Raw genomic sequence first — 14,780 nt, 5'->3', positions numbered from 1 at the left:
AGAGTGCTTGCCTTGCATGCATGAGGCCCTGGGTTCGATTCCTCAGCACCACATAAGCAAAAAGAAAAAAGCTGGAAGTGGCGCTGTGGCTCAAGTGGCAGAGCGCTAGCCTTGAGCTGAAGAGCTGAGGGACAGTGCCCAGGCCCAGAGTTCAAGCCTGGACCCCCCACCCCCCAAAAAAAAAGAAAAAGAAAAAGAAAATCAGTCTGAAAAGGTCAAACCAAAGACCTGAAATTTCTTTATGAGAGCAAATACATGATTTCTTGTTTCTTTTTTATAGTTATATGTAAGCATATATTTATAATATATGAGCATATATTTACAATATAAAATGTATATTATATAAGTATATATTATAAATAATATGTAAATATATATAATTATGTAACCATATGAAATATTTATTATTACATGTAGAGAACTGAAATTTTTTGAGAGCAGATACATGATTTCTTGTTCCTTTTTTGCTCTATGTTGGTAATTAGTTACATATAATGTATATATTTAATGTAAATAAATAAGTATATATTTGTAAATATATTTATATAATATACATACATCCATATCATATTTATTTTAGGCTGTCTCATAATTCTAACATTCTCCAATATACATAGCACAAAACAAAACTCTTAGGTATTATTTTTACAATGAGTAAAATGTGATATAAGCCTATGAAATACAGATGCCAGCCCCAATCTTCAACTTCATTACCCATTTGCTTACTGACATTTTCCCAAGAGCACTAATAAAAAATTTCTTATTGACTTATTTTTTTCTTTCAAGATTCAGAAGGCATCTTCCATCCATGCTGTTAAGTATTAAATTAATTGTAGGCACCACATGTAATCTTAGCTACTCATGAAGCTGAGATCTGAGGATTCTAGTTTGAAATCAGCCTAGGAAGACAAATGCAAGAGACTCTTATCCCCCATAATCCAGCAGAATGCAGGAAGTGGACATATGGCTCTAATGGTAAGAGCACCAACTGGAGTCAACAAAGCTATGTCAGAGTGCGAAGTGCTGAATTCATACCCTAGTACTGGCCAAATAAATAAATAGTACCGCATTAGTATCTTTACTGATTCAAACGCAAAGTGGGTAAAAGCCACATGGCAAATTTTTATGACTACACAGGGTGTAACTACCCAGAAAGAAGTCTGGAAGAATAGAGAGGCTGAGCACCTACCTGTTCAATAATGCCTTTGGTTCTGGCCACCTTGATTAAGAGGGTCAAAAGCCCTAAGTGTATACACTCTCTTTATTTTGGTTCTTTATAAAATGAAATGCTCATCTAGATGAGCAATAGTTCTAGCATCTAACACTGAGAATAAAGACCATAATTCTAAATGAATTAAGAAAATCTAAGTGAAAATTAAGTGTTTATTTTTGCCTATTTAATTGGCAAAAATGTAAAAACATCTATGTGCCAAAGGTGCTAAACAGGATATACTGAACTATAGCTGTAAGAGAAATAATAGAAACAATATTCCATTACTAAAAAAAAGGTACCACTGGCTTAGGCAGCTGTAAAAAGAATTTTGTGGACCTAATTATGTGATCAAATGAAACATTTACTATTACATGACAAGAGCCACTCACAGAAAACACATAACCTCATTTAGGTTATAACAATAAAATTACATACTAGAGATGTATACAGACAGACAGACAGACACAGACAAAAGTGATTGGGATGAACTGAGGACTTCTCAGCTTTTGTTCTGTATACTGCCATGTTTCATTCCTTTACAATAAGAAAATATGCAGTCTAAATTGAGAGGGTTGTTTTTTTTTGCGGGGGGCGGTTATTTTTTTTATGCTGGTCCTAGAGCTTGAACTCAGGGAATGGACTCAGGGATGTCTCTGTGCTTTTGTGTTCAAGACTAGTGCTCTATCACTTCAGCCACAGTTCCACTTCCTGGGGGTGTGGTAGTTTAGTGAAGTCTCATGAACTTTCTTACCCAGATTGGTTTCAAACTGCAATCCTTAGATCTGAGCCTCTTGAGTAGCAATTCTTTCTTTGGGTCGGTTGTGGGGCTTGAACTTTGGGCCTGGGCCCTGTCCCTGAGCTCTTTAGGTCAAGGCTAGCACTCTACTACTTGAGCTACAGTGCCACTTCCAGTTTTCTGGTGTTTTTATTGGAGATAAGAGTCTCACAGACTTTTCTGCCTAGGCTGGCTTTGAACCTCGATCCTCAGATCTCAGCCTCCTGAGTAGCTAGGATTACAGGCGTGAGCCACCAGCGCCCGGCGTCCAAGTCATTCTTAACATACACATGCAACATACATTCTATTCTAGTTTTTCTTAAATTACTAAAACTGCTGGTTCATTCAGGTTCCAATGTCATGTATGGAACTATAAACATGATAAAAAATTAAGCTATTCCCAATAGAAATACATATCACACTTCTTCAAACCTTCTTCCCATTAGTAATCAAACACAAATCTCAAATGTTAGTGGAGAATTATAAGTACTAATGGTTATACAAATCTGTACCTGTACTATTTGGTGTTGGAGTCTGATGATGTCCCAAGGTTGCTAATACAGGTCCAACGGGTAGGGAAGATGGACGCTGCTCTGATTTACACAACTGAGCAGGTTCTAGATTTGAAATAAGTTAGAGAAAGAGTCAAACACACATTCCATTGACTACAACTATTTAGGATGCATAATCTTAAGGATCAGAAATTTCTATAACAATATTTCACTAGGTCAAGTTTATGTTACTCCTTTAAGACTTCCTAATTTCTTAAAATGTAATGAGCTAGGGGCTGGGAAGGTGGCTAGAGCGCTTGCCTCGCACGCATAAGGCCATGGGTTTGATTCCTCAGTACCACATAAACAGAAAAGGCCGGAAGTGGTGCGGTGGCTCAAGTGGCAGAGTGCTAGCCTTGAGCTAAGAGCTGAGGGACAGCGCCCAGGCCCTGAGTTCAGGCCCATGACCGACAAAAAAAAAATTAAAAAAACAAAAAATTAATAAAATGAATGAGCTAGATGATGGTGGCTCACACCAGTAATCTTACTTGGGAGGTTCACAGTTCAAGGCCAATCTGGGCAGAAAAGTTCATGAGACCCCTTTCCTTAACCAAGAGCTGAGTGTGGTGGCATATGCCTATTACCCTAGCTATGATAGGAAGCCTAAAGCATATAGGTCACAAGCCACGTACCTGGGCAGAAAGCAAGATCCTATCTCAAAGACAAAAAAGGAAACAGCACAAAAAAGGGCTGGTGGTATAGCTGAGCCTAGCCAAGCATGAATTCCTGAGTTCAAGCCTCAATATCACCAACACAAAACAAATACCTTATTGATACTATGCTACATAGCACTAAGACCCCAGGTGGAAAAGATATTGTGAGATCAGCCATGATGGCACCCTAGTATGATCATACCCTAGTATGATCACTCTGAAAAACCAACAAATGCTCCTAATGAGATGTTTCTGTTTCTCAAACCACATAAAATCTGAATAGGGCAAAGTACCTTCTCTTTAGAAGCCTGGGACATATCAAACTCAGAATAAGGATCAAATATTCATGAAACGACTTCATATGCTAAGTACTAAGAAAAAGAAGACTGTCCCTTTCATAGTACAATTTCTAAACTTGCTATCATTACACAGAACAAGAAAATTCTGGATGCCACAAAAAGACTAAAGGCTTTAGACTCTTCTTTGTTGATTTTTCAAAAATACTGCTCTATACTTAAAAACACATCTTATCACTACTCATTCTTTTCATTCTTCCTTTTCTCATACTAAAATCCACTGTGAATAAAATATTTATAATGTTCAGAATTACAAAAATATAGAACTGAGTATTCTTGGATTCTCTTTAACCAGATTAAAATATACTAAGTTTTTCTGATGGCTATGAATTCTGAGTGATACAAACCTACCTTTACTAGCAAATCGAAGTCTCTCTTCCATCATACTTCAAAAGTTCTAACTATTCAAATATTGTGTGTGTGTGTATGTGTGTGTGTGTATGTGTTTTGTTTTTCTTTGGTCATGGGGCTTGAACTCAGGGCCTGTGTGCAGTCCCCGACCATCTTTGCTCCGAGTAAATGCTCTTATCACTTGGAGCCATAGCTCCACTTCCAGTTTTCTGGTGATTAATTGGAGATAGGAGTCTCACGGATTTCCCTGCTCTAGCTTTCCAACTGCAATCCCTAGATTTCAGCCTACTAAGTAGCTAGGATTATAGGCATGAGCCACCAGTGCCCAGCTATTCAAATATATTTTTTTGTGATCATATTATTATTTCTTAAATATACAAGATGCTAAAATACTATGATGAACACAGAAATTAAAAATTTCTTATCTACAGATCTGTAAAATATTTTTCCAAATACTATACCTGGAGGTAACACAGTCTGGGAAGGCATTGTGCTGATCACAGGTTCCAAGGGACTAGGTTGGTATATTGCATCTACAGGATTAATAGTACTCTGAGATAAAGAAACACATCACAATTATTTTTAATTAAATGTCCTTCTCCTTCTGACCCACCCCAAATGAATGAAAGGCCCACTGTGACAGCAAAATCCTGAGGATAGCTACACAGATAAGTTTGTCAAAAGGCGAAAGAGGAAAGAAAACACTTTTTTCTAAGTATGTGAAGACAATTTCCTCTAACAAAGCATAGTTTAAAAGGAAAATAAATGAACCACTGTCATACCAAGTTAAAAGCTAAATGGAAAAGCTTAGCAATTATCAGATGGTATAGGAAATTTCATTAAGCCAAAACAATAATCTCTCAATTTAATTCAGTGCTTCAGAACTCTTAATTCACCATTTTGTATTATGAAGACATCTTTGCATTCCAGCCCATTGCTGTATAGATGTATAGGTATTAACTGAAGGTAAAGTTGGGCCTCTTACGGGTATGGGAAAGGCTTTTGAGAATTTTGAAGATAAAAAGGAAATGATTTAAACATGCAGAGACAAACTTAGGAGGAAGAGTCCAGGTTTCTAGGCTTTGAAGGCAAAAAATTTTTTGAAAAGTATGAAAGCTCCTTCTTTCCTTCCTCGTGATGGTAATGGAGCCTGAACTCAGGGTCATATGCTCTTACTTGGCTTTTGCACTCAAGGCTAGTTGGCATTCTACCACTTGAGCCACACCTCCACTCTCTGGAAGCATCTTAAAAACAAGAGCTACTTACTGATTCTATTTTTATTTATTTTTTGTTGGTTGTGAGGCTTGAACTCTGGGCCTGGGTGTTGTTCCTCAGCTCTTTAGCTCAAGGCGAGTGTTCTACCACTTGAGCCACAGCGCCACTTCTGGCCTTTTCTGCTTATGTGGTGCTAAGGAATCGAACCCAGGGCCTCATGCATTCGAGGCAAGCACTCTACCACTGAGCCACCTTCCCAGCCCTATTTTTATTTTTTGAGTGATGTTACTGGTGAATTTTGGTTTATTTATGTTGAGACAAGGTCTTTGCTACATAGTGCACAGTGACCTATAACTCAATATGTAGCCCAAGGAAGCTTTGAACTCATAATTCTCCTGTGCCAGCCTCTCATAGCTGGGTGCCCATTGCACATATACCAAAAAAGTATACCAATGCCCAGCGGAGAATTTATTTATTTTTGCTGTTGAATAAGTTTAAAAAATGCATAAATAAATAAACTTCCAAATCTGTGCTTTTCTCAATGCTATAGCATGTATTTATTTTTTTTGTCAGTCCTGGGGCTTGGACACAAGGCTTGGGTGCTGTCCCTGTGCTTTTTTGTTCAAGGCTAGTACTCTACCCCTTTGAGTCACAGAGCCACCTCTGATTTTCTGGTGGTTAATTAGAAACAAGTCTCATGGACTTTCTTGCCAGGGCTGGCTTTGAACTGCTATCCTCAGATCTCAGCTTCCTGAGTAGCTAGGATTACAGCATGAGCCATGGGTACCTGGTTATGTATTTATTTTTTTAATTTAAAAATTACCAACTGAACTAGATCCCAACAGATCAGATCAAATCATTTAGGATAAATAATCAAACTGAAACTCTTAGGAAAGGATCCTAAAACCATGTTTTGATTCCAGCCTCCTTGAATCTGTTTTGACTCAGATTGCAAGAAAAGTAACCTACTGGTTCTTTTTTCCTGTCTCTGCCAGATAGATCTGATCTACAATCCATAAATCACAAACAAAAGCTAATTAGAGAGATATAAGTTGGTTGTAATTTTAACTTTTTGACAGCATGTATATTAAAAAACACAGAACTTGTTTATTGGAAAAAGAACTATTCTATGCTTCCATGCAACCTTTACCTTCAGGCTACAATATGTAAAATTATATACCTTGCTTTAAAAAAATGCATGTTCAGAGTTAGAGATGTGTTAACAAGTTACCTTCAGCCATAATCTGTTGAGCCATTAATGCAAAACAATACATAATACACATTTAAATATATATAGTTAATATTTACTGGATATGTACTCTGTACCATACAACAACTTCTAGAGGTGGAACCCTTCAGTTTTCTTTATAGAGGTTGGACATTAAAACTCAGAAAAAATAAGCAATTTATAGATGGTTACAGACAGTGAGTGGCAAGACAAGTATATAAGCTCAAGCAGTCTAGCTCTAAGACCTAGTTCCTTTCTTGAAAATATACACTGATGGAAAATGCTATAGTTCTTGAGTAAATTACTCTAGTACATTTGGTTTCTACAAATTTTGATTTTCTATGAGTACAAGTCTCTTATATTATCTTAACCATAACTGATTAGATATTTTTGGTATGCTTTATATAAAATCCAGACTACCTCTTAAAATATAATTTGGCTTTCAGGATAAAAGATCAAAATAACTACCAAAATGAATATTCTCAGGAATAATCTTTGAGACTATAATGTGCTGGAAAACACAGAGTCTGTTCCCATGGCGCTAAAAATGTTTAATGATAGATTAATAAATACATAAATCTCTCCCAGAGATTTATTACAATGTATTACATTTATGTAATTCAGTTATATTATCAGGATCCACACATTGAACAGAGAAATATAAATTCTGATTTAGTACATTCATATTTCAAAAAATGTTTTGTGTGTGTGTGTGTGTGTTTTGGGGTTGAATTCAGTACCTCATGCTTTCTAGGCAGGTGATCTACTTTTAATAGGGCCATTATCCTAGGCTTCTTTCTTAAAAATATGAAAACTGGCTTTCCATTTGAAACCAAATGAAAAGAGAACATGCTCGTCCTTTCTAAGCATAATCATGAGATAGATTTAAAGGTAAGGATTTATAAAATGTTGTTTCTAGATCTCACATAAGGCAGCACTTGTAAAGTGTCAAATAAAACAACAGACTGCTTCCTACTTCAAAAATATTGTCACCAGGTCTGGGAATGTGGCTTAGTGATAGTGTGCTTGTGTAGCATGCATGAAGGGTTTGATTTCTCAGTACCACATAAACAAAAAAGGCCAGTGGCTCTGTGGCTGAAGTGGTAGAGTGCTCCCCTTAAGCAAAAGAAGCTCAGGGGCAGTGCCCAGGCCCTGAGTTCAAGCTCCAGGACTGGCAATAAAATAAATTGCTACCAGAAGTCACTCAATTAACGTCAATTAGAGAAGCTCAACCTATAAATCTTCAAATTCTTTTACGTCCCACTGGAAAATACTAGTCATACAATTTTCTTTGTCTTCTTCTTCTTTTTGGTCTTGAACTCTGGGCCTGGGTGCTGTCCCTCAGCTCTTCAGCTCAAGGCTAGAGCTCTTACCACTTGAGCCACAGCGCCACTTCTGGTTTTTTCTTTTTGCTTATGTGGTGCTGAGGAATTGAACCCAGGGCCTCATGTATGCAAGGCAAGCGCTCTACCACTGAGCCACCTTCCCAGCCCTTCTTCTTTATTTTTAAAGGTAAAGTTAAATAGAAAGGAAGAGTAGAAAGCTAAATAACAACCAGAAAAAGGCTTGAAGTGAAAAATTCATGTTGTAACATGTTCCAACAAGAATACAATATAAATACAGTAGTTAAGAGTTAATACAAAACCTAAAATCCAAAAATAAAAAAGATATGAATGTACAAACACATTTATATAGATTGTTTTGACTATTGTACCCTCCCCTCTCCGCTTTCATCTAAGAAAAAGAGAAATTTGACAAGAAATGTAGCATGGTGAGTTATGCCTTATTTAGTTGTAAAAGCCAAGTTTTCATATCACGATTAACCTTTTGAGTTAACACATGCAAAATGACCCAATCAGAACCAATACTTAGAAAAAATTTAATATTAACATTTCCCCTCCAAATGATTGTTGAAAGAAACTTTAGGAATTCAAGAAAAATTGCAAGAGTTAACAACAAAAGCAGTGAGAAAGTAAAAAGAGAAAATCTGCGTTGAAAAATGAGTAGAAATTCAGGCCTCTCCTGACATGACTGGTTATTATGCTCTGCAGAAGTAAAGGAAAAGAAAAAGATTAGATTAAACTTACTATAAGTCCATCTGCGTGTTGCTCCGCATTACTCTGGTCCTTAAGGAAAAATGTTAAAAATATTAACTTCATTCTTACATTTAAGTAACACCTTGTGTATTTCTCCTATTGGGACAGTTTGTTTCACTAAATAATAATGTCAAAACACCATTTTTCTCTGCTTCCACTGGGATTTTCATCCCATTTGCTCACTCCCTAGCCAAACATAATTCTATCACTGGCTATACAACAGTCAATACTAATGTTATTCTTCTATTCAGGTTCAGTGAGGAAATATTCTATTAAACCATAATCACATTAGTACTAAGAATTAAAAGCAGATATACTAGTTTAGTATAAAGGGCTTCAATATTTGTCTTCTGCTCCTCTGCCTTTGTTTTTGAGACAGGGTCTAATTAGTAACCCCAAGACAACCTGGAATTCACATTGCAGCACAAGATGACTAGAACTTAAAATTTCCTTGCCTCAGGCTCCTGAGAAAGATCCCAAATGTGTGCCACCAATATTTCCACATTTAACTTTATTCCTACTCCTCACAATTCCTAAACTCTTACTGTACTTTAAAGATATGGCTATGCTGGAGATGTGGCTCAGGAGTAGAATGCTTGCCTAGCAAGCACAAGGCCCTGAATTCAAACTGAAACAAAAACAAACACTAAAATAAAAATGTGAAAAGTAACAGGGCTCTCCTGAATCATACCTGTAATCCTATCTACTCAGGAGACCTCAGTCTGAATTTGAAGCCATCCTGGGCAGGAAAGTCTTGAGCTGTGGCTCAAGTGGTAGTGCTAGCCTTGAGCACAAAAGCTCAGGATCAAGCCCCAGGATTGGTACACACACACACACACGCACGCACGCACGCACGCACGCACGCAGGCACACACGCAATATGTCCTAAAAATCCCAGGATGGACACAATTCCACACAATGACTAACTACTTGATTTCAGAATTATATAAAGAGATATTCTGATTTTTATTCTGTAAATAGAATTGCTATATCCATAAAATGATGATAAACAGTGAATGTCTACTACGGCAGTAGATATTTCCTCATGACATAGATATCATTATTATTCTTATTGAATAGATGAGAAAACTGAGACCAAACAAGCTACTATTCCAGTAGTATAGGCAGTGAGAAAACTGAGACCAAACAAGCTACTATTCCAGTAGTAGAGGCAGTCTAGTTCCAGAATTCATGTTCTGAATTAGTATGTTATTTTGTCCTGCCTCCCCAAGAATGCAAAGAATGCAAAGGAAGACTCGGGAGGAAGGTGCCAACACACATAATTTTTTTTTTTTTGGTGCTGGTGGTGAAGCTTGAACTTTGTGCCTCAATCTCTAGCGTGGCTTTTCTACTCAAGGCTGATTAGTCTCACACATTCATTCTTATAAATGTACATGGAAGGAACTGAAGAGTGCATTTTCTGTATTCTGGACTTTGATCACCCTCCTTCCCTTTCCCTTTTTAACAGGGTCTGCAACCAATATGAGCAAATATGTGATAAATGAAATATTCTTTGGGACTGTCTCATCCTCAGGGATGTTAAAGAGTATGTCTTTGTGAACACTCCATAGGGACACTATATAGGGAATAACTCAAGAGAAGGCTCAGAAAGAAGAAAACATCTTTTAAAATAAGGCTAAGATTATAGCATGATTAGTGTATTTAATATCTAGGCTCCAAGGAGACTCTCACTGAAGAAAAACAATTAATGCCACAGATGAGAATTCAGAACTCTAAAATCACTCAAATCTGCCTATACTGTATATATAGTAGTCCAAGCATCCATAAATTAGAACACTGAATAACCTACATTACTGTCACAAATTACTACTGTATGCATTAATATTGCTCATCTAAAACTAGATCTTACTTCATCCTTTTTATCTACTACAGATACTTGATTCATGTTTGCCATAAAGCCAGCTCAACTTCTGCTAAAGACATGCTGCCTATCAACAAATCTAAAAATTTCATTTTATGTCATAAAGTAAGTATATTACATGTTCATTTGTGGGTTAGGAGGATAAAAGTAACTGTTTTTGATAAAAGAACAATTTTTCAAAAAGCAGGAAACATAAGTATGGGGAAAAGATCTTTTAGTATTACATAGAAATATACTTACATAAAATGGTTATAAAGTTTTAACTCCATCCTACCTGAAAACTTCAATGTTTCAATAAATACCAATCTTTGGTCTTGGTTTTAAACATCACAGTCAAGTTACATCTTATTTATTTTTATATTAATATACAAAATATTATGCATATTTTTTTAGAAATCTATATATCAAACAGATAACCAAGAGCCATTTTAAAATTTGGGATGAGCTTTTTTTTTTTAAGTGAACATGAAGCAAAAGAACATGGAAGGTCTGAGCTAGCTTTTGAGAGAAGCCTGCCTGTAAAGTTGTTTGTTCACTGGCTGGCATCTGGAAACTTGGATTTCAGGATGGTTCAAATCACCATAATAGGTAAGAAAGGCTCACTGTGGGCTGGGAAGGTGGCTCAGTGGTAGAGCGCTTGCCTTGCATGCCTGAGGCCCTGGGTTTGATTCCTCAGCACCACATAAGCAAAAAGAAAAAAGCCGGAAGTGGTGTTGTGGCTCTAATGGTAGAGTGCTAGCCTTGAGCTGAAAAGCTGAGGGACAGTGTCCAGGCCCAGAGTTCAGGCCCCACGACTGGACCCAAAAAAAAAAAAAAAAAAAAGAAAGGCTCACTGTGTCTAACCTGTTTATACAAACCATATAGGTTTATACTTAAAAGTCTAAGAAGTGTTAAGTGCCTATGTGACAATCTTCTAGGAAAAACATGGAAGGGCACATGAAGGGCAGTAGACTGGATAGTACTTCTACTTCTCCAGCCACTGTGCAGCCATGTGACCAATGAAATAGCAGTAGGCTCGACAATTTCAGTTACCCAACCCATTGTGCAACCAAGTGACTTACTTTGACCAGTGAAATGGAAACTGACTTGACACCTCCTGGTGAAACCTTTAAAAGCTGTTGTGGATCATGCTACATTTTCTTATCCTTCTGTTAGGGAGAGCTGCTATGTGACAAGTTGTAGCTAGGTGATTAGTAAAATCTGATATGGGAAGACCCTGAAATTTGGGACAATTCTGCCTACCTTGACTTGTGGTTGTAGACACTGTATTAGTTTATTATTAAAATAAATATTACTCTAATACTATAAAAACATCATTAGTGAACATCACTAATGAAAATCATTAAGTGAACACTAATGGGCACATCACTAATGAACTTCCCAAGCAGACAACATTTCACACATGTGGTCAGTTTGTTGTTGGAAGAATTAAATGTATCCTGTATGCGTCCATTGAGAGAAGACTCTTAGAAACCTGTGCCTGTTTCCATTGGACTTTTTCCTATTTGCCTTTTCCCTTTGCTGACTTCACTATAATAAACTTCAGCTGCAAATATGACTATGTGCCGTGTCCTGTGAGTCCTCCTAGTCAATCTCTAATCTAGGAGTGGTCTTTGGACCTCTCAGGGAAGTGCTTACCCTCTTACATATCCGTAACACCAACTACATTTTAATATCTTTAAGGAATCGGTACCTTTTATCTGCCAAGGACCATTTGGACATTTATAACATCATTGTAGGCCATATAAAACAACATCATTATAGACCATATACAATAATACAAGCAGATCAGCTGCCAGGAAGCAAGAAATATTATGTGCCTGTCTTGTCATTCACCAAAGAATTTCATAACCTTCAGCCTCAGACTGGGCCTTCCCTCCCTCAAGTCAGTTCCCCTTTTATGTGTACAACTGGGTTAACTATATATTCTGATTACAGACATAGTTAAACTGAATCACTGAAAATTATACAGAGAAAAATTCAGTCTTTGGCACAGATAAAATGTAATTGACTTTTAGTTTCTGTCTTCTAATTTCAAAACATTTTTTCCCAAAGACTTTCTTAGAAATATTAACAATATATATACTGCTTATATATATATATACACACAAGTTATATATATACATATATGGTAGATCAAATTTTCTCAACATTGTCCCACTGATAAAACTGCATTGTTGAATTAGGGCCTTGGTGGTTGTCTCTTACCAGCAAGGTCAGCAATAGTGAAGTACAACTTCTGAAATGTCACCAACTTTTCTTTGCTTTCTTGGAAACTTACTGTACTAGAAGACAGCCTATATAGCCAGTAAGAAAACTCTGTGAAGCAGAACTGAATCCCTCCAGCAACCAACTTCCAAGCTATTTAAGAAAGCCGGAAGTAGGTTCTAGCTGTCAATCAAACCATCAGAAAAAATGGCTTCAGGGCTGGGAAGTTGGCTCAGTGGTAGAGTACTTGCCTTGCATACCCGAGGCCCTGAGTTTGATTCCTCAGCACCACATAAGAAAAAAGCCGGAAGTGGCGCTGTGGCTCAGGTGGTAAAGCACTAGCCTTGAGCTGAAGAGCTGAGGGACAGCACTCAGGCCCAGAGTTCAGGCCCCACGACCGGACCAAAAGAAAAAAGAAAAAATGGCTTCATGAAACAGACAAGCCTAAGTCCTGCCCAAATTACAAATCTCTGAGAAAAATAAATGACTAAAGTATCTTAAGACACTCAACTTTAATAGTTTGTTATACTTCAATAGATTACTGATACAGTATACTACATTAACTAAGAAAATATCATTTCTATTTCTGGTGTAATTTAAAATATAGTTTGACACATAATAAATCTTGGTATAATAGACTTAGCAATTTCCCCCCCAAAATGTTTTCAATTAGAAGTATATGCTCTCTGTAAGACATTCTAAATAGGGTAATTATTTTTGTTACTATTATGTGTGCGTATATGCCAGTCCTGGGGCTTGAGCTCAGCTTGGGTGCCGTCCCTGAGCTTTTTTGCTCAAGGCTGGTGCTCTACCATTTGAACCACGGCTCTTGTTCTGGCTTTTAGGTGGTTAAGGTAAGAGGTGGAGGTAAGAGTCTCACAGACTTTCCTGCTTTATGTAACTGGCTTCAGACCTTGATCTTCAGATCTCAGCTTCCTTAGTAGCTAGGATTACAGGAGTTAGTCACCAATGCCTTGTTTATGGATTTTTTTTTTAAAGAAAGGATCAAGTCCAAATGGACCCAGAAGTAATAAATACCTAATATTATTAATTCTCATCTAAGTCTTAGGGATTCTGTACTATTATCATATCTAGCTTATATTCCTTAATTCCTTTTCTTCTTCTATCCCCATTCCCTTTGTGTGTGTGTGTGTGTGTGTGTTTATTTTTGTCTTGTGAGCAAGCTACAGGATGCCTTCTATCAGGGTTAGCTAAAGCAAAATCTCAAGTATTACCAAAGTCAAGATTTTACTGAATTCAATATAATGTATATTAAAGAAACTTTAGACTTTACACATAGGTATTTGGTTATAAGTCCATCATTTCTATATTCTTCATCATAACACATCTAGAAGTATGCAGTCAACAACATAAAATTTGTGAAGTTTTTTTTAACCAGAATTATAAACTCCAGTGTTTTAAAATAAGCCCACCAGTAAAAAGGATTACATGCATCCTCATCTCTCTAAAGGAGAGCAATGCAGTATAGAGAAAGCTCTCATAATTACATGCCCACGCAAATTCAAATCTGTACGGTAGAAAAGGCCATTTCTAATTCAAGGTTTATAAGATTTAACAAATGGGTCTGGGATGACTAAATATCTACATGCAAATCAAACAAAAACCAGATGTGTGCATGCCTATAATCCTAGCATTTTGGAGAGTGAGGTAGGTAAATTACATGTTTGTGGCCTGTCTGGGTCCACATATAGAGTTTCAGAGTAGCCACAGTTTACATACGAAACTCTGTCTCATGAAGGGTAAGGGGAAGAGTTAGGAAAGAAAGCTAAATGAACAATAGACTTGGATCACTAACACAAAACATAAAAATTAACTGAAGTGAATCACAGATTAAATGTAAGAGCTAAATTTATAAGACAAAAGCCAAATCTTTGTGATCTTAAATTAAGCAATGATTTTTAGGATATGTCAAAAAAGATTCAAGCAATAAAAGACTGACGAATCAGACTTCATGAACATTAAAAATTTCTGCTTCAAAGAATATTACCAAGAAGTAAAGCCAAGTGCAGCTACTTAAGAGACTGAGATCTGAGGTTCAAAGCTTGAAGCCAGCCTGAGGAGGAAAATCTGTTAAGAGTCTTATCTCCACTTAACCACCAAAAAGTGGAAGTCAAACTTGAAAGTGGTAGAATATAGTCTTGAACACAAAAGCTCAAGGAAAACACTCAGGCCTTGAGTTCAGGCGCGCGCGCACACACACACACACACACACACACACGCACGCACGCACG

General features: G+C 36.9%; 1 protein-coding gene across 1 annotated transcript in view; it reads right to left on the bottom strand.

Annotated features, from left to right (window-relative positions):
• Window positions 1-14,780, bottom strand: part of Osbpl9 (oxysterol binding protein-like 9) — a 131,846-nt gene that overhangs the window by 19,220 nt on the left and 97,846 nt on the right. The window contains exons 9-11 of the mRNA XM_013022192.1: window positions 8,430-8,468; window positions 4,361-4,451; window positions 2,479-2,605 (exon numbers count right to left, since the gene is read on the bottom strand). Of these exons, the coding sequence (XP_012877646.1) occupies window positions 2,479-2,605; window positions 4,361-4,451; window positions 8,430-8,468 (257 nt within the window). The remainder of the gene's footprint in view (window positions 1-2,478; window positions 2,606-4,360; window positions 4,452-8,429; window positions 8,469-14,780) is intronic.

Source organism: Dipodomys ordii, unplaced genomic scaffold (assembly GCF_000151885.1).
Source record: "Dipodomys ordii isolate 6190 unplaced genomic scaffold, Dord_2.0 Scaffold61, whole genome shotgun sequence".
Classification (NCBI taxonomy): Eukaryota; Metazoa; Chordata; class Mammalia; order Rodentia; family Heteromyidae; genus Dipodomys; species Dipodomys ordii.
Note: the sequence above shows the minus strand (reverse complement) of the source record. Positions and strands in the feature narration are given on the sequence as shown.